This window comes from Apis cerana, linkage group LG7, assembly GCF_029169275.1.
Source record: "Apis cerana isolate GH-2021 linkage group LG7, AcerK_1.0, whole genome shotgun sequence".
NCBI lineage: Eukaryota > Metazoa > Arthropoda > Insecta > Hymenoptera > Apidae > Apis > Apis cerana.
Genome location: NC_083858.1, coordinates 209,329 through 230,766, shown reverse-complemented (window position 1 = coordinate 230,766; position 21,438 = coordinate 209,329). Strand labels below are relative to the sequence as shown.

Genomic DNA, 21,438 nt, shown 5'->3' with positions numbered 1-21,438 from the left:
GGAAATACGACACAAAAAATCAACAGTTTTATCCCATAAAAATTAAAATTATAGATTTTATTCATTCTATTATTTTTCACTCTTCTTCTATTTTTCTTCCATTCTTTCTTATTATTTCTCTAATTGAAGTTAACGCAACGAGTCATTCTCCGTTTAAACATATATTCAGTACACTCGATAAGTGTAATTAAGGGTTATGACACCTGAGAAGCTTATTCTGTTACAAGACCGTAATATTGACACGATATATAAGTGTGATACAGCGGCGCAAGCATCGAAACGAAAATATATCGCTATAATTCGATAATTCATGCGATCCAATTTTTTCTTCGAAAAATACCTAATCATCTTTTATAATTACGAGAATTGAATTTTTAAAACTATATACTTCGTAACGATATCAAATGCTACGTTTAATTTCAAATGGAGACTATCAATTATTTTCTCACAAAATAGGTGTAATTTTTAAAAAGACAATTCTTGACCATAATTATCCGAGATAGGGCATATCGTATAAATTTTAATGACCTTGAAATATATTATATCTTATATTATTTTTCAATATTACAATAATTGTTTACAATATTACAATAATTTCGTGGTTTATCATCGTATGATTTTAGTTTCAAAAATATTTGCAAAGATATTTTTAAAAATATAGAATATAATTATTTAGATTTAAGTTAGGTTTGAAACTTCGACGAGATTTTTCAAGGTCATTGGAATCGATCTAAATGTATCTATCCTAATTATTCCAAATAATTACCAATCAGTTTGATTATACGCTACGGCTCAAGAGTATCCGGATATTTGTTTATTTATGATAGGATTAAGTAGCAATTAATTATTATAATGAGAAGAGCTATTAGGTATTCACGAATAATTGTTCAATTCATTTTTTTTTTTTATTTAAAATATTATATAATATATTTAATTTATTTAATAATATATTTAAAAAAATTTCAAAGGCATTTAAAAACTCATTTTATATTTTTTTAAGAGAAATTCAAAATATTATCCATTTAAAATGATAAAAAAAAAGGAAAATTTTATTAAAGTTAGGACAAGAATAGGATTTTTTTCTAGAGATACGTACAAGTTATTTCAAATGATTATCTATCCAATGGACAATATCTATTTATAGTAGAAATATAATATATAGTAGAAATATATATATAAAGATAAAAGTTATTTAAATGCTACTATGCAATAATAAAATTGAAACACCCATTTCTACATCTTGTGAAACTATTTCATTGTTTAATGAACGTTTTTAACTTTAATTCGTTTAATTTTTAAAAGTATAAATGAAAAGTAGTTCTTCTTTCTTTTACAAAGGATTAAAATCAATAACGAATATTATATTCTACTGTAATATATGTATATTACATATTGATAAATTTTGTTATAGATAATAATATTATATAATAAGATTCTATTAAGATTTCATAAAAAGTTATTAAATGCTTCTTATCTTATTAATTTATATAGTTTGATTCTATCGTTATCATCGTAAATTCTTCTTTTTTCCGGATACTCATAATCGGTAGTGCATATTTCATTCAATTTAGAAAAACTTTTTGGACATTCTAAATAATTCTTAAATTTCGTATTTGAAACATTGATGAAACGTGATTTATAATGGAATTCTCGTCATTTAATACTTTACCACTGTTTACAACTGCAATTTGAAATTGCATCTCGTTCATTTATTAATAAAATACTATTTAAAAAAATCGATTAAAGAGAATTTTACTTCAATAATTATTATACATATGTATAATGTAATGATAATAATAAAAAAAGAAAAAAACGAAAAATAATGGATGGGGAGGCAAAAAAAAAACAAAAAGGAAGAAAAACAAGAGAAAGAGAAAAAGGAAATAAAATTTAAAAAAATTCCCAAACAAACATTTTTACAATAATAATGAGAACAGCGATTCGCTGCATTTGATTAGTTTTTACGTAAGTCCTTTCGATTGCTTACGTAAGTACATCAATTAGATTACAACGAATATCGTGTATCGTGAGATTGTCTTTCTTTGTGATAATTATATACACAATTATTCGAATGATTTTTTTTTCGCTAAAATTGTTAAACACGAGTAACAAAATGTACAATATTGAAAGATCATTTTGGTCAATCGGACGTAGAAGATGATAATACTATTTAATAAAGTCACAGTCAATGGTTCTTGTGACAAGAAAATAGTTTTAATACAGTATCATATATTTTTTTGTTTTGTAAAAACAAAAACAAAATATATTTAAAAATACAAAAAAATTTCAAAATTAAACGATCATTGATCAATTATAAATATCGATGATGATCAATTAGATGGTCAATAGATCCCTTGATGCAGTATGTTTATTATTTTTAATTATGTATTTTAAAGAAAAATCATATTTTTAATATTGCCAATATTTATTGCATCGAAGAATCGAATTAGGAAATTATCTTATACGTAGAAAATTTCTAAATCAGATCAATTAATTAAAAATATTTCACATATATAATCATCGGGATCAAAGGACATGAAGTAACATAAATTTGATTAATCCACTTCGATAATTCTTCTTACGGATTTAATAATGATAATAATAATAATAATAATAATAATAATAATAATAATAATAATAATAATAATAATAATAATAATAATGATAATGATGATGATAATGATGATGATGATGATGACAATGATGATGATGATGGTGGTGGTGGTGGTGGTGGTGATGGTGGTGGTGGTGGTGGTGGTGGTGATGATGGTGATGATGATGATGATGATGATGATGATGATGATGATGATGATGATGATGATGACAATGATATATAATGATAATCATAATAATTATAATAATAATATAAATCGTCATTTAGAATTATTGTACATTGATATATTATATAATATAATCTATTTTATATATTCTATATTAATATAGACTTCTATCTGATTTTAATTAAATTCTTAAATCTTTATTTTTTTTTTCTTTTTATTTCTTTTTATCACCTGCCGAGAGTTAATTCTGGCAACACGAGCGAGAAACACTTACATGTTAATGAGGGAAAGAAAATACACCACCAGAGCATCATTTTTTTTTGTTGATCTTCTTTTTACATTATAATTTCACCACGTGTGACGTCATGTCGCAAAAATTGTTTTTTTTTCCTTCTATTCAAAACAAATAAAAAGATGATCATTTAGCATTATATTCGCATTAACAATAAGAACATGAAAAAAATAAAAATAAAGAAGAAAAATAAAAATGGAAGAAAAAAAAAATATAACAATAGCAATAAAATCGTTACTTTTTCGACATGACGTTACTTCGTTAAAAATTTGTCTTCATTTTTTTCTCTTTTTTTTTTTATCTATTTTTAATTTTTTTTCTTTTTTTTTCTTCTTTTTTTTTTTTTTTTTTTTGGAATTGACTTGTGAAACATCTTTCTATCCGAATAACCTTCGAGCCTTTCGGATAATCTCGCAATAATCACATGCTTCGCGTGTGATTATGAAAAACGACAGTGCTAAAAAGGACTAGAAACTACATTAGAATTAGTAAAAACGAGACTAAACTTTAAGCGATACCACATGTGTAATAATAACATGTTTTCATTAGAAAGAAATGTTACCATTTCCTTCTTACGATTTTTTGTACTTTTTTGATTAGGGTTCATTATTTGGCCGAGCTAGTTACCATTAAATCTTTATCCATTCTTGACCTCGTATTATAGCATATGTATACATGATGTATATATACATATATATATATATATATACACACACACACATACATATACAGTATATCCGCGCGCGCGCGTTATGTGTGGTATGTGTATGTGTGTGCGCGCGCGTGCGCGTGCGTGTGCATACCAGTTTTATAGCTTGGTACTAAATAGTACCTATACTACTTATTACTCTGTTTTCATAGTTATTTTTTCTTTTTTTATCTCCTTGTTTTATAAAAGTTCTATTGTACTGCTATATGTTAATTTATGATGACTTATTGTGTACGATTAAGCCACTCGCACAATGTTGATCTTATTATTTTTATCTTGTTCCTATTTTTCTTCTTCTTATTTTATACTTTCTTCTTCTTCTTTCACACAGGAAAAAGTACAACTTAATTCGTACTTTATATATATGTTTATATATATATATATATATATGTATGTATGTATATGTGTGTATGTGTATATATATATATATATATATATATATATATATATCGGAAGCAGCCACGGAAAAAGTACAACGCTGCGCCTATCTCTAATTAGAGAAAAGTGTCGTTGTAACTCAACTTCGCATCTCTCTTTTTATATTAATATTAACACAGCTCAGAATTAACAAGTGATCCAAGGACGATTATAGAATTTTTTTTCAGCCCTTAGGTTTACTTATCTTAAAAATCACATGATCCGTACCAGAATCTCTGAGTACTTTCACACGTATGATCAGACAAAAATTGCGACCAATATACATATACTTATACCTTTATAAATTTTCTAATTTACATTTTTTATCGAATATTTCTTCCCCTTTTTTATTTTTATTATTTTTTTTTCTTTTCATAATAAAGAACAAAAATCCTTTTGCTCTTAATTTGTTTACCTTCTATATGCGACAACGCTGATGTATTTTGTACAAATTTTTATATCATATTTTATAAAAGCAACCAAAAAACAAGTCCAATATTTTCTACACAAATATTCTGCTTAATTATAATTTAAATATAATTTTTCTCTTTACTCCATAATGAAATTTTTAAATTTAAAACAGTTAATGATTCAAATCACATTTCTTAACAATGAGGAATAGGAATCTAATCCTATATTTAACGAGACTATAAATTGGACTCAATTTTATTGAAATTGATAATCCATTATACCGAGAAGTAGAAAAGTCTACATATTTTAAACCAACATTATGTTTAACTTGTAGTTCACCAATTCTTAACTCCAAGAAACTCAGAGAAATTACAATGGAATTAATAATATTAAATGATACATTGAATATCGCATTCTTTCCTTTAAATAAAAAAAATAATCCTGTATTAATTACATGAGTGTTAGAAATTAAAAACTTTGCCTTGGATTTATATTTTTCTAATTTTTATGTTATGAAAATTTCGGAGAAATGACTTTAATACTATTGATTCTTATGAAAGTGATATGAAGATGCAAATTCATGAAAATGAATTCTACTATTATCTGATTTTTATTGATGGATATGAATGCATTCAAATGAAAGATAATATAAATTGATCACTTTACCTTAATCGCCGCATGTTAAAGGAACTCTTATTAATATTAAGATCACAATAGTTTAATAACTTTTTAGTTATAAAAATATTGTGAAAATTAATATTATATATCCTCGATAATAATCAAATTTATCGAGAAAAAAAACTAACTCTAATTAAAACACTATTAGCCGTAACAAAATTTCGTTCGTTCACTTACTGCTTTGATACCCAGAACCGCACTTTGGCAACAGAACTACTTATTGTGTAGTCTCGTGATTAAGTAACAATAAAATAATATAGCAACTACTCGTAAAAATGAATAAACGTCCGATATAATTAAATATTATGAATCGGTAAGATTTTAGACGTCAATAATTCAATAACCAATATTAATGTACAAAAATCATTCAAAGATGATACATTGCCAATGAATGTGTGTATCATAACATTCATAAACTTTTTTCTGCTATATTCAGAAAACTGTGAATCTCTGAGATCTTGTGTTACAATTAGTTTTGAGAAAATTCTGAAAAAAGTCTTCTCGGCTGAATTTTAATAACTTAATCTTGCACCTTGTTATTCATCTTCTGTATCTCCATCGCTACTGTAATCTTGTAAAACTGCTGGTCTCAAAAAAGGTGCGTTGTTAGTTTGACTGTAACAGTAAAAAGTAAACAATTTGGATATCTATATGCAAGTAATCAAAAAAATATTAATATATTGATATATCTTACGTAAATAAATATTACTTACGCGAGTCTTCGATAATGATTTAGCCATTCTTCTAGCATTTGTGCTACTAATAATGGTCTCTTGTGTAGTTTTTGTTGCGCAACAAGAATACCACCTTCAGTTCTACATACATCAAGCCATTCCTTTAAAATAGATTCTTCTCGACCAACTTCTTCCGGACTTAGAAAATGTATTGGTAAAAGTTTATGTTCTCGATCCATTAATGGCATGAATGTAGTTTGCATTTGAATTTGTAGCTGTTGCAGTGGACCATTACCACCACCCAAGCCTACACCACCGTGAGACGAAAGAGGTGGTATTCTAGTTGATGTATATGGTTCGATTGGAACTAAAGCCGTGAAATGACCACGTGTATAACCCAAAGCAATAGGTGATCGAATACAAAATGAAGGCTCCCATAAAAGTGGAAGATAAACACCTTCAAATCTTGCATAACCTATATGAAAATATTTTATTTAATATTATAATAAAATAATATAATTTTTATATATTAAATTATATTTATCATAACATATGTCTACCTATGTCTTCACCCCTAAAACTTTTAACATATTTAACTCCATAAACGATAATAGGTCGTCTCAAAATATGGGCAAGTGCAAATACATGTAATTGTTCTAAAGCACTTCCTGGTTGAGCAGCAGTTGCTAATAAACTTTCCCAATCTTCTTGCCACTGAGTTTCTTCTAACGTAAAATCCAACATTCTAGATGCTTGAGAGGCTTCATATTCTCTCCATCGAGGATAAAAACTAGATTAATAAAAATATGTTGCTATAATATTTGTAAAACAATAACCGAAAATATTATAAAAATTATTTACAATTGACCAGCTTGTTGTAAAGAATCAGCAAGAGCTCTTCTTAAAGCATTATCTCGATCGAAAACACCCCAAGTAGCTTGCATTGCAGAATCTAATAAACAATCTCCAGCAGATCTATTCCAAAGTGCATGTAAGCGACTTCCTAAACGTTCAGTAATTTCTAAAGACCAATTTAATGCTGGTGGTTCTCCTCCACCACCTTCTAATTGTTGTTGAGCTTCTTTATCTAATAATTCTTCCAACATTTGTTCTTGCACTATACTTGGTAAATCTTCAACCTAATAATTTATTTTTCATTTGTAATTTATATAATTTATTAGAAATGAATATTTTTAACACTAATATCCCATAATATTCTGAAAAAAATATTAAGTCATATTAACCTCAGCAGGCAAAGCAAATGTAGCTATATCAGTGACGAAATAACATGGGAAAGAACCCTTGCGTAGCCGGATACTAGTAGTGACATGTCTGCGTATTTGAGCAGCCAAATCTGGTGCAACATAACTTGGTACTCTTTTTACTCCAGATCCAGAACCTTCAATTTGTGATAATAATGTTGCTAATATATCTTCTCTTTGAAATCTGTTAAAAATATCATAAATTATATAAAAAACAATTCAAAAATTTTGTCTTTCTTTGATGATAATTGATTTATTTTGCTATGTGTAATGTATAAATTGGCATATAGCCAAAGAATATACATATAATTATTAATATACATAAAATAAGTTAAAACAACAAAGAAATTCATTGCGAAAAATTATATTACTTCTCACAAACCTAATAGCTAAATGTACTAAGGTATGTCCAACATCAAAAGCACTACTTCTATTTAGAAGTAGAACTTCTGAATGCGTCAATTGACGAGCAGGATCACCACCACTTGCCAAATAAGCCTCAACAGGAGCATTATCACCTTCCACAATTCCAAGACACGCATTTAACCAGCACCAATCAGTGTGACGCCTTAATTGTTTTAGTCTACGCTCATAGTCACAATTATTAGGGGATTGAGGAGTTGATATATTATCATTTCTGCTATCAGGATATCTATGTGAATTCCTACAATACAAAAAAATTTATAGTATATTTTTTTCTAATTCTATTAAAATATTCTCATTAATTATTAATTATCATATATAGAAATATAAAAAAAGAATTATTATTAAGGAAATATAAAAAATAAATTTACCTTCGTCCTACTGCCAAATTTTCATCTCTTTGGGTTTGATGAATATATGGTGCATGAGGTGGAGAAGGTAAGTTTCGTTGGCTATGATCTCTTTCTGGGCTTGGTAAAATAACACCCATGTTATTAGTTGTTCTATCTCTTCTATCTTTTTCTTTAGGATTACCACACATCACACATTTTGTGGCTTTTGGCCAATTTTCATAAGTACACACAAGACAAGACCACTTCTCAGGATGTAAATTAGCTTGTAAATTATAATATCTTTCTGGATGTAAGTTTATTGGAGGAGGATTTGATCCTGAGTTTGGTGGAGGATCTCCTAGCCTAAGAGGTGCTAGGTGTTCATGCAAATTTGAGGCTATAGAGTGTATTGATTGATTAAGACCCGTAGGTTTTCTATTTCCACACTGAACACAACGTGTGGTATTTTGATAATTAAGATAGGTACACATTGCACATGACCATTTTCCCAATGGAACATTTTGAGAACTAAGATTGAAAGAATCTGTTGGGCTTAAATGAGTTACTGGACCAGATGCAACATTTGATCCAGACCTTTGTGGACTTGGATCTCGTAGGCGATAAATATCCTCCCCTAATAAAGGTTTGGCACCTCTGCACATAGTGCATTTCAATGATGAAGGCCAATTCTCATATGTACAATATTCACATGTCCATTTTGATTCTTGTTCTTCAAGCCTGCTATTCATTTTCTCTATATGGCCCTTTATTATGTAAATACTATTGTCTTTAATGCATAGACAATGTGTGTTCATACACTATTTAAAAGTATTTATAAAGCATAAATGTGATGTCAAAAATTACATTAAATACTTGTTAAATTGTTATTGCATTTAGTAATAAAATTTTTCATATTTTATGTCATAAAATGTGACAAAGATAATTTCCATAAATATTAATGATATTATGTACTTGTCATAGAATGAAGTTCATGTCATGTGGTATACATGTTGATCATATATAAGAAAATAAAAGCTGCCACAATAATGTAAATGTAGACAGCTACCAAAATCTGTAAAGAAAAAAAAAGAAAAGGTATGACTAATGAAAAATAACATGACATATACAAATAAATATATATATCATTAAATAAAAATAAGTATCAATTTTATTAACATAAATAATTTTGTACTCTTAACAAAAAATTTATATCCACAAATAACATAAAATAAAAAAAACTTATTAAGAGGCAATTTATTTACATAGATAAATATTAATCACATACAAATAATACATATAATAAATGTAAGAATAATGACAGTGTGCGAAGAGTATATAAAGAACGTTTCTAAAGAAACCCGATACTGAATTCCTTGACAAGGCTAAACATTTCAAAACGCGGTAAACTGTAACCAAAGTTTAAAATGTGACTGACCTCTGGCCGCTTTTATATCGTGCAAGCGTCGCGTCAAAGAAAAATGTGAACACAATTTTCAAAATAATGCAAAGCTGATACACGTGGTAAATCGGAATTGGGACTACCTGGCAAATGTCGAGCCTGGTGTCCCGAAAGTTGCTGTCACGCGCGAATAAGCTCCATCGAAGTACTATGCATCGGTCGATTGCTGCGAAAGTGACGAGAGGACAATCGTGGGTCGCAGAAATCACACACTACGGCCAACAGCCCACACTTTAATCACATTTAACAATAGAAAAGGTTAAGACACGATCGCGTAGTAAATTTTTCGCGAGGACGAAAGCCCGCGTCTTCTCTCTGCGTTAAAATCGAAATAATCTTTTTCCCTACCGACGAAGACCCGAGGCACGTCACTCGTCGAACGGGTGAAACGCGACGAGCGAAACGAGACGAGAAACCTTTCTCTGCACTCACTCACTCCTCAAAAACAGATGCGCTATCTTTCTCACGGCTGCACTTTGCGCCTCTTTCCTTTCTACGAATCGAACGCAGTCATGATGTTTTCCTACGAACTAGCATGCAAAACTGCGGACTTCGTTGAGAAAATAGGTTTTGACAATCATTCGCAAACAGATGTCAATGCTACCAACATCATTTTATTTATGAAAAGTCGACATTTCATACGCAGTTATATCACGTAATTCATTCATAAGGATTTTAATTAGCAGTCGTTTATTTATTTTAAATTAACTTATTCATAAAGATAATTAGAATTTATACATAGATATTTTGGTTATAAAATATAATAAATAGTTTTAAACATTTTATATTATGGTTACACTGATAGGATCATATCAGTTTCCGGTTTTTAAGATGTATTGCAAACTTTTCTCATTTTAATTTTTTACATTTTTATATCGATTTCAAAACATTCAATTACTTTTAATGTTTAAAATTATGATAATTTATTGAAGTTACATAGTATATTGAATCTTCTAATAATTAACGATGATTAAGGTGTATGATATTTATGATAAACCATTTGTTCGTACAATGTACACGGAAAACTATTTTTTATTTATAAATATCTTGGGCCAAGCGCCAAATGGGACTTAGCCTAGACACCTATCCTTGACATTTGATTAAGTAAGATCGTTACCATATGTGAAATATATTTAATGCGGAAAAAAAATTTTATTATTTTTATAATTTACATACCCTGTTCACAAAATTTACGTATGTTTCTCCAGATATCGTGTATTGAATGACCAATGACGTCACAGTACATCAACTGAAAATTGCTAATACAATGGTGTCTTGAAATCATTGATGATAAAATATTCTTTTCGAAAAGATTCACATTAAAAAATTTTTCATAGTAAACATGAAAATTACAATATTGTATGGTAGTGAGACAGGTACTGCACAAGATGTGGCTGAACAAATTTGGAAAAATGCCAAAAGGTTTTGTTATTGTCCTTCCTTTATTATGTACATAGAAATATATTTTATTTCGCAATTAGAAAGTTTGAAATTATTAATTATTAGAAAATTTGTTTATTATTCATTTTTTATTTCATAATTAAAAATAGTAATTATAACGAGTTTTATTACAAAAATCTGTTTATTTCAGAAAAGGATTAGAAAGTAATGTCTCTGCAATGAATGATTATAATATACAAGATCTCGATTCAGAAAAAATAATAGTATTTGTAGTTGCAACAACAGGTCAAGGTGATCCTCCTAATAATATGAGACAATTTTGGAGATTTCTATTACGAAAAAATCTGCCAACTACATTGCTTGTTAATTTAAATTATGGAATATTAGGTTTAGGTGACAGTTCCTATCAAAAATTTAATTTTGCAGCAAAAAAATTAAACAAAAGATTAATGCAATTAGGAGCAAAGGAATTAGTACCTCTTGGATTAGCAGATGATCAACATGATTTAGGAATAGATGCTGTTGTCGATCCATGGTTAGAACAAATGTGGATGAAAATTAATAATACATTTAATATTTCTACAACAGATATAATTACAGAGAATAATAAAAATAACATAATTGAAAAATTTCATATTTCTGAAATAAGTAAAAATTCTTTAAATAATGAATATTATTCAATTCATGATATTTTTATGGAAGAAATATATACAAATAATGAAATTAAAGTAGGTACAATAATTGAAAATGTAAGAACTACAGCACAAGATCATTTTCAAGATGTTAGATTAATTAAATTTCAATCAGATAACATTAATTATCAACCTGGAGATATAATATATATTAGACCTAAAAATTCTCAAAAACAAATTGAAAGATTTTTCAATATATTCAATGAAAATAATGTACAATTAAATCCAAATATATTAATTCAAGTATCTGAAAAAGAAATTAAAGTACCTATTGTTTTAAAACAAACACTAACTCTATATCAAATTGTAGAACAGTACTGGGATTTAAGCTTTAAACCACGTAGATCTACAATGCAACTATTATTTTTTATCAGTGAAAATAAATTAGAAAAAGAAAAGTTATATGAATTTACAACGGCAAATGGTCAAGAAGAACTCTATAATTATATTAATAGACCAAAAAGAAATATTTTAGAGTTATTTGCAGACTTTCCTTATACAACTAGTAAATTAAATATAAAACTATTATTTGAAATTATGTCTCCCATAAAACCTCGTGCTTTCAGCATAGCTTCAAGTTTAAGAATTACTAAAAATGAAATTCATCTCTTGGTGGCTGTAGTAAAATATAAGACAAAATTAGTAGAACCAAGATATGGATTATGTTCAAATTGGTTAGCAAATTTAGTAAAGAATGATAAAGTAATATTTTGGGTGCAGAAAGGAACATTTAAATTTGAATATAATAAGCCAATGATATTTATTGGTCCTGGAACAGGAATTGCACCATTTCGTTCAGCTCTATTAGATAAATCTGCATTAAATGACAATTTAAATAATTGTATTCTTTTTTTTGGTTGTAGAAACAAGGAAAAAGATTATCATTGCAAAGATGATTTTGAATATTTATCATTGGAAAAGGGTTTAAATTTATTTTGTGCCTTTTCCAGAGATCAAGAACATAAAATGTAAGTTAATTTTTTTTTAATTTTATAATAAAACAGTGTAAATTGTGTAATTATTAAATTATTTATATTTATTTATTAAATTAAATTATTTATATATATTATTTACATTTTATGTAACTTTTATAATTTTTTATAAATATTTCAGATATGTACAGCACATTATACATGATCAGAAAACACTTTGTTGGGAGTTTCTTAGTAACAATGGTAACATTTATTTAGCAGGTAATTCTAAAAATATGCCAAATTGTGTTCGTGAAGAATTTATTAATTTAGTCAAAGATATGACTAAATCAACTCAAAAAGATGCAGAAAATTTTATTAAACGATTAGAAAATGAAAATCGATATCAAGTTGAAACTTGGAGTTAATAAGAGTATTTTAAAAAAAAAAATTCATGATTTTCACTTTAAAAATTATATATATATAAATATAATATAATATAATATATTTAAAGTATTTAAAAGTAAATATTTTGTATTTAAATATGAAATGAAAACCATAATTTCTCTTATATCTAAATATAAAATATAATCATAAATTATATTTTCTTTATTTGCATAAATGTAAAAATATCCAATTTTAAATACAAAAAAGTTAATAATTTTTGTAAAAGAAATATGAATTATTCCAAATATATCAATATATCTAATATTAATTTATATAATAATTAATTATTTCATAAATATGAAACATCTATTTGTAAATTGTAAGAAATGTAAGAAATGATTCAAACAAAAATTGAATGATTTCGAAAAGAACATAATCTGGTGTATTTACTTTTTCTGTAAATAAACATATAAAAATCATTATGATATATATTTTCTTAAATGTAATTATGATAAATTTTTTTAAAAAATGTATTTTCAATGATTTAAATGTAATATATTGTTAAAAATATTATTTTAAATTATATTTTTCTATATATGTATCACAAAAATTAAATTTTGTTTTTGAGTTATAAACAAACATATTTTTCACATTATGTATTATTATATTTTATGATAAATGGCTGTCTTATAGTAGCTATTTTCTTATTTAACTCAATTAACAAAATCAAATAATAACTCATGAAAAAATAGCATTATTATAGATTAATATATTGTTATTTAAGTTTGTTAATTGAAAATAAAAAATTTATAAGATTAGCAAGCTTCCTAGAATATTTTTATTCCTAGAATTTCAATAAATAAATTAAATCAAAGTTAAATAAAAAATTAAATAAGAAATCAAACTCCAATAATTAAAAAGAAAGAATATATTTATATCTATTCTTTTGAAAAAGAAAATTTATATTATTTTCTTCTAATTATTTCACGTATAAATTCTGTGAAAAATTACATCTGAATAATTTTATATCTTGTAAATCTTGTGAACAAGCTATTATTACATATTATAATCTGTCTTAACTTCACGCGAAATTATGTGTAAAATATAATATATTTCGAATTCTGATATAATTTCTATGATTATTTTATAAAATCGTAACAAATATGACAAATATTTATAAAAACAGACTTCTTATATAGAACAAACTTCTTATATAAAACTTCTTATATAAATCAAAATCTAATATATTTCTTATTTAATTAATTAGTTTATTATATTAATACATAATGTGAAAAATACTTCTATATATAACTTTAAGAAAATTAAAATCGATCGCCAAATATATATATATAAAAGTTACTCAAAATGATCTTTAATAAAATATTGAAAATTATTGAAAATGATAGATTACTTATATAGATATAGATATACTTTTCGAAAAGTTCATTCTGATTGCATTTAAAAAAATATATATAATCTTCATATGATCTTTATGTGTATCTATAATAATTACAATGTGATCAATTTATAATTATAATTCGTATTTATAATACGAAATTAAAATTTATGTATACATACTATTTTTTATATATTCCTATAGAAATATTCAATATGTTAATTAATCATACATTATCATATATCAATCAAGAAGCAATAATTGCTTTACTATTAGATATATCAGTTGTATATATTATACTAAATTTTTTTTAATTATTTGTTAATTTAAATATTAAACATTGCGCGCGTATCGCAACATCTCGAACTTAGTTCATGAATCTCCGCGCAGTGTGGAGCTCACTTGTCGAACTCTAACCCTATCTTATCTTAACCTATAAAAATAAAGCAGAAAGATGGTATGTCTTGCACGTTGGAGAACAGTTCTATTCATAACTGTAAAGCTTTAATTATTGAATATGCAGTAATATTAATATCAATTTGTGAAGTTTTTTATTCCGAATCGAAATCCAAGAAAAATTGGAAGAACTCCACAAATGCAAATTAAACATTTCCTTGTAATTCAAGTTTTCTAATAATTATTTGAATTTTGAATAACATCCGTCCGCCTAATAAATCAGAAACAGCATTCAGACAAAATAATTATTGAAAATTTATTTCTACAAAAATAATACATAGTGCATTAATTTTTAACATTATACTATTCTTAATCTGATTTAAGTTTAAAAACTGTGAAAAAATGGCGGGTAGTTATACAAAGAAGGAATTCAGTGTAGGTCCCGAAGAACAGACTTTGTTAAAAGATTCGAATGGAACACGCATCGTACCCGCGAAAGGTATATACTACTTTTTTTCTTACCCATGTTTTTTTCTTTATCTTTAAGAATATTATAATATTAATTATTTCCGTTTCACTCTATTTTAAATGCTAAAAGTTTTTACCCTTTTTGGAAGTGAGAATTTTTTTTTTAATTTCATTACAAATACTTTACCAAACCGGTCTCTTGGTAGTGAAGATTTACATATTTCACTTTTTAGACATTCAATATTATATTTTGTGAGATATTCAAATTTATTTTTGAAAAAAATAATTTTTTTTTTATATTTATTATGAAATGTACGTATGAATATTATTTTCATGTATTGTATATTATAATATATGAATTATTAAATTAGTATATTTTTAAATTATATTGAAATTATTTAATATTAAATCATTTTGCACTTTTTCAATTTAATTATTATTTTAATAATTTAATTTATTTTATCAAGAAATTAATATAAATAATTAATACAATTTATTAATAATGTATATTTAAGGTTCATTAAAGATATTTTTCTAAATATACAAAATATTTCAAGCTTTTTTTTATCAAAACTTATGAAATTTTTTATTATTATGCAGTGCATAAATAATATTTTTAAAAAAAATTAAAAAAAAATGTGTCTTTTAAAAATCATTTTTATCATATAAATTTTTATATATCAATAAATTTTTATATATATATATAATAAATATATATAATATAATATATATAATATAATAAAATAACATGATATAATAACATGATAATACAATGAAATAAAATAATACAAATTTTTATACTAAATAAAAAATTAAAATAGTTTTATTTATAATATTTTTAATATTTTTAAAGTATTATTTATTTTTATAATATTTTTATAATATTTTTTACAAAAATAATTTATCTATTAAAATATAAAAAATTAAGTATTGTATACATTTGTTATATATGTTAAAATGTTTTGTTTTATGTAAAATATAATTTTTGTCAACTCAAGATATATGAGAAATGTTAATAAATATATATTTTATTATGAAATAAAATATAAATATTATAAAATAATATATATATATATATAAAATTTAAGATTATTTTATCATTAATATTAACCTCTTAACATAAATTTTTCTAATATTATTTGTATTTAATTTTTTCATTTAGTTTTATAATTCCATAATGTTTTTTTTTATTTATATATTTTATTATATATTTTATTATACAATAATAATATGTATTATACAATCCATAATATTATGTATGTTACACAGGAATATGATTTAAGCAGATATGGAATACAATATATGAATGTTTTTGTCCTCAGGTTACATTAAAACTTCATATAATACTTTTAAAATTCCAACTGGTAATTAATGTTTGTTTTCTTTTACAATATAATATTTATATTATTAAGATAAATGCATATATATTTTTTCCATTCTGTTATATAAATTTAAGATATAAATATCAAATCATATAAGTGTAATGTATATATAAAATGCTTGTATTATGATCACTAAATTAATAAATTGCTTCAAATTGAAGCATTAGTAAAGTATTCTTAAGATAGTTCTAAGTACTACTATTCTACTAATAATAAGATATATATATATATATATATATATATATGTATAAATTGTAATGCTTTTATAGGTACTGAACCTGTACGTCTTTCTCCTGGTTGGGAAGGTACAGGTAGACCTGATGATGAATTAAATTTTAAAGGAGTTACAATGGATCAAGCAGAGCTTGAATTAAATCCTCCCAAAGATAGGTAAATACAATTTCATATTTTTAATATAATTTATCAAAAATTTTATTTTCATTTGTTCATATGTTATTCTAGATTAAATATAATATTCTGCATAATGATACTTCATGGAATTGGAATTTTGATGCCATGGAACATGTTCATAACAGCAAAAAATGTATGCATTATATTCTTTAAAATATATTTTTTTTATATTTATCTTACTAATTTTATATAAGTTATAAATTTTTAATTATTCTTTTAGTATTTTGTTAATTACAAATTATCTAAGGAATATACAGGGATTGAAACAAACTATGCTACAAATTTTCTTTCATACCTAGCATTTGCAGCACAAATACCAAATATATTATTTAATTGGTTAAATGTATTTATACAATTTGGGTGTGTATATTTTGAATAATTCCAATCTAATGTTTTATATATGTTATCTATCTATCTAATCTTTAAAAAAGTTATTTTTTAATTTATTATATCATATGATAATTTATGAAAAACTAATATTTAATTGTGAATATAATTTTTTGATTCTTTTAGTGGCAATTTGACAACACGTATAGTATGGGGCATTTTCATACAAGTTTTAATATTTGTATGTACCGTTATTTTGGCAATGACTGATAGCTCTGATTGGCCAGGTGCCTTTTTCTGGATTACCATGATTTCTGTTATTATATTAAACAGTAAGATAAAATTATTTTTATAGAAATTCCAAAATAAGAGTCAATTATATAATATTTTAAATAAATTATACTTTATTAAAAAATTATTTTAAGGTACATTCATTTTTTACTTTTTTTTACTTTTTCAAATTTGTTTTTATTTAAATAATCTTTATTTATGAAATATCTTTCAGCTGCTAATGGAATTTACCAAAACTCTGTGTTTGGTATGGTGGCAAAGTTACCTACAAAATATACAGGAGCTGTTATTCTAGGCACGGTAAATATCAATTTGTACAATTATATGATAAAATTATATAATATATTCATATTTAGATTATTCTTCATATTATTTTCAGAATATAAGTGGAACATTTACAGCAATAATTAATTTTCTCGCTCAATATATGGCACCAAATGCTCGGACTGCGGCAATATATTATTTTATAACAGCATTGTTTATTCTTCTTGCATGCTTTGATACTTATTTTGCACTTCCAATAAATGTAAGAATTATATTTTTTATTATAAATTTTAAAAATTAAGACTAATTTTTTACATAAATTATTATTGATTGTAGAGATTTTACCGGTATTGTGAATTATTGCATCAAAAAGGAATAAATAAAAGACAATTAGAAAATAGTACAAGAGGCAAACATGATACATTACCTTATTGGAAAATATTCAAACAGTGTTTTCCTCAGTGTTTCAATACATTTTTTATATTTTTTGTAACTCTTTCTTTGTTTCCATCTGTTCATTCTGATATAATAAGTTCGGATCCTAATTTCATAGTTCCGCCAGATTATTATAGTACTGTCATGTGCTTCCTCACATTCAACATTACAGCTCTAATTGGTAGTTCAATTGCATCATTGGTTCAATGGGTAAGTCAATTTTTTTATCATAAAATTCAGTAAATATTTAATATAACTACTAATTTTTATTATTTTTTCTCATAGCCTAGCAAGAGGTATTTAATAATCCCAGTTGCATTACGTATTTTGTATATACCATTGTTTTTATTATGTAATTACAAACCAAAAGGTATTTTAAGAACATTACCAGTATACATTAATAATGATTGGATTTATTTTTTAATTGCCATTACAATGGGAATAAGTAGTGGCTACTTTTCTTCTTTATCTATGATGTATTGTCCAAGGTGAGATTTATAAAATAAAAAAAAATTCTTTTTATATTTTTAATAACAAAAATATTAGAGATGAAACTTTTATTTTAGAATGGTAGATTCTCAATATATGGCAACAGCTGGCATGTTTGGGGCAGCATCATTAATTACAGGAATTTTTACTGGAATATTGTTTTCTATGGTCATGCCTATTTTGGTAGCAAATATATCTTTTGAATTATCTTAATGTGTACAAGATTTAATGATAGAATATTAATCCATTTTTGAATATGTTCACATTGAAAAATCAAAGGAATATAAAAAAAACAAAATTAGAGTTTAGAGAACATAAAGTACAATTCAATTTTGAATTTATACTATTTATTTTTAATAGATTTTTCAGTACTTGGAAGAATGAACCTGAAAATAAATCTTATATCATTTATATCATTATTCATAAAGTAAAATATTAATAATTTTTATTTGTTTAATTAATATTTAAAATAATTTTTGTTATAATATTTAAATGAAGGAAGGGAGATAATCAGAATATTAAATAGTACCTCAAAAATCGAGTTTACATCGTCAAATTTAATATAATCTAATATTTCATAATGAATTGTTCAAAGTTTAAAGCAAAAAATAGAAATCTGTTATTGCACTATTGTCATATTAATAATATTAATGTTTAATCACTGCCCCAATGAAACTATTACTACTAAATTGGACCAATAAGCCTTAATAATCATATATTATTTATAGGTTTTTCACATACATGAGTTAATTCGAAGCCGCTAAAATAAGCACATAAAAGATCTGTACATTTAACAATTGTTATTTATATAGACCAAATTTATAATAAGACTGTGGTTTATTAACTTTTCTTACTAACAAAACTTAGGACTGAATTATGTCCTATTTAGATGACAAAGATGATGTTGGAAATGGAAAATCATTTTCTTCTTTGTTAAATGCTCAGTAATGTGCTAATTGTAATAAGTAAGTTAAAAGATTCAGTGTTGTCAAAATACATATATATGCATTTAAAGAGCTCGATAATATCTTTTTTTATCAAGGTACATAAATATTTTACACAGAATAGTTTTTCTTTAATTTAATTATTTTATTATATTTTATGAAATTATACTTTTACTTTGAGTAATATAAGAGGTTGTGTTATCTTTAAAAATCTCATTATAAAATATACATTTTATGTTTTATGTTTTGATATATTAATTTTATATTAATTTTCTTGGTCAACTTATGATTAATACTTACAAATATTAAAATATAATTATTATTTTTTATATTTTTAGACATAATCAATTTTAAACAATTAAAAATGTTTTAAAACTCATAATATTATCATAAAATATAAATAATTTGAGAATGCTCTAATTAACATCAGTTTTAATATATATACTAATTACACTATATTATTTTATATTTTTAATTATTATTCTTTTTTCTTTATTTAAAGATGTTTTTATGATATATAATATTTTGAGCTTATTATATTCTTTTATTTAATTAATGTGCTGTATATTAAAAAAAAGATTAAGGCAGTGTATACTAGCACAAAATTGCATGTTTAAATAAGCTCAATAAGATTTCATATAACATTTATATCATATATTTACAAAATATATATTTATATATGTATATATTCTATACATATATATATATATATATATATGTATATATTTAAATTTTATCTTAATTTTATAAAATGCTGTTTTATAAAATTGTTTTACATTAAATGAAAAATGTATTTTCATTATTTTGTTATTGATGTATACTATTTTATTGTTATTATTATTAAATATAATAAATTCGAAATTATATTAACAAGTGATAAAATTTAAAATTATTCTTATATTAATTCATATGTACATATAGGTCATATGATATTTTCATTATAAAAAACAAAAAGTATACATCATTAAATTTTTGTTGAATGAATTTACTAAGATTTGTAAATATTATCTAAGTGCTTCCACATGTAATAACATGTGACAATTACAAATCTCAGCATTATTTTATTATGTACACTATCTTCTAAGCCATATGGTTTTACTATTTATAATACTGTTTACTCTCTATTTCTATTAATTCACATATATAAAACTAATATTTCTATACATTTTCTATTTATGCTCTCAATTGATTATCAAAATCACATATTTATAAACAAATCTTTATAACAAAAAACCTTAAATTACCTCAAATATTGCACTCCAAATTGACCACAAAATTTATTCTAAAACCTAGAATCCGAATTCCTAGAAGGACAATCTTCTATATGAAGCAATTCAGACAATAAATTATAAAATTCAGTAAAACCAATGAATGAAAGATCATTGAATTTAAAGCTGATAGAGCATAGAAAGGATATTTTTATATTGATTCACTTATAAACATGTTTCATCTAAAATTGCTTAATGCATATCATTAAGTAGATTAGGCTTTCTTCATTAAGATATACAATTATTATATTGAAAAAATATTTAAATGGTACATCTGGTTTTATATAAAAATGAAAGAAAAAATTATATAACAAAATAGCAATCAGATTTACACTAATGTTAATATAAGTTTTACGTTATGTTAAAATGTTTGGGCATGCAAAGTATAAATATAAATATAAATCATTGTAATATACTTACAAAGTTCAAAGTTCAATGGTTATAAAATATGTCTTGAAATATAGATTTATGGAATTGTTTTAATTGTTCAATTTATTGTAGAGATAATGTTAAATAAATGAATAAGGACAAAAATCAGA

General features: G+C 24.4%; 2 protein-coding genes across 12 annotated transcripts; one reads left to right on the top strand and one right to left on the bottom strand.

Annotated features, from left to right (window-relative positions):
- Positions 1-1,871: 1,871 nt before the first annotated feature.
- Positions 1,872-10,739, bottom strand: LOC108003811 (ubiquitin thioesterase trabid). Of its 3 annotated transcripts, none has more exons than XM_062077461.1 (8): positions 10,614-10,739; positions 8,018-9,050; positions 7,606-7,887; positions 7,206-7,407; positions 6,823-7,100; positions 6,522-6,751; positions 6,001-6,436; positions 1,872-5,902 (listed from the first exon to the last, which is right to left on the bottom strand). In XM_062077461.1, the coding sequence occupies exons 2-8, from the start codon at positions 8,791-8,793 to the stop codon at positions 5,824-5,826; spliced, it is 2,283 nt and encodes a 760-aa protein (XP_061933445.1). In that variant the 5' UTR covers positions 8,794-9,050; positions 10,614-10,739; the 3' UTR covers positions 1,872-5,823. The 3 variants fall into 3 exon arrangements, with proteins under 3 accessions (XP_061933445.1, XP_028525521.1, XP_016921812.1); XM_028669720.2 differs by lacking the exon at positions 10,614-10,739 and adding an exon at positions 9,521-9,662; XM_017066323.3 differs by lacking the exon at positions 10,614-10,739 and adding an exon at positions 9,414-9,556.
- LOC108003812 (NADPH-dependent diflavin oxidoreductase 1) lies at positions 10,717-21,433 on the top strand. Of its 9 annotated transcripts, XM_062077458.1 has the most exons (16): positions 10,840-10,859; positions 11,029-11,129; positions 12,394-12,498; positions 12,644-12,723; positions 15,005-15,119; positions 16,411-16,452; positions 16,740-16,860; positions 16,933-17,014; positions 17,102-17,241; positions 17,395-17,540; positions 17,714-17,799; positions 17,879-18,025; positions 18,100-18,408; positions 18,484-18,686; positions 18,765-18,870; positions 19,416-21,433. In XM_062077458.1, exons 5-16 carry the CDS (start codon positions 15,023-15,025, stop codon positions 19,449-19,451), a joined length of 1,515 nt encoding a protein of 504 aa, XP_061933442.1. In that variant the 5' UTR covers positions 10,840-10,859; positions 11,029-11,129; positions 12,394-12,498; positions 12,644-12,723; positions 15,005-15,022; the 3' UTR covers positions 19,452-21,433. The 9 variants fall into 9 exon arrangements, with proteins under 9 accessions (XP_061933439.1, XP_061933437.1, XP_061933438.1 ...); XM_028669724.2 differs by lacking the exon at positions 16,411-16,452 and having other exon boundaries at positions 10,841-10,859; XM_062077455.1 differs by lacking the exons at positions 11,029-11,129; positions 15,005-15,119; positions 16,411-16,452 and having other exon boundaries at positions 10,717-10,859.
- The last annotated feature ends 5 nt before the right edge of the window (positions 21,434-21,438 follow it).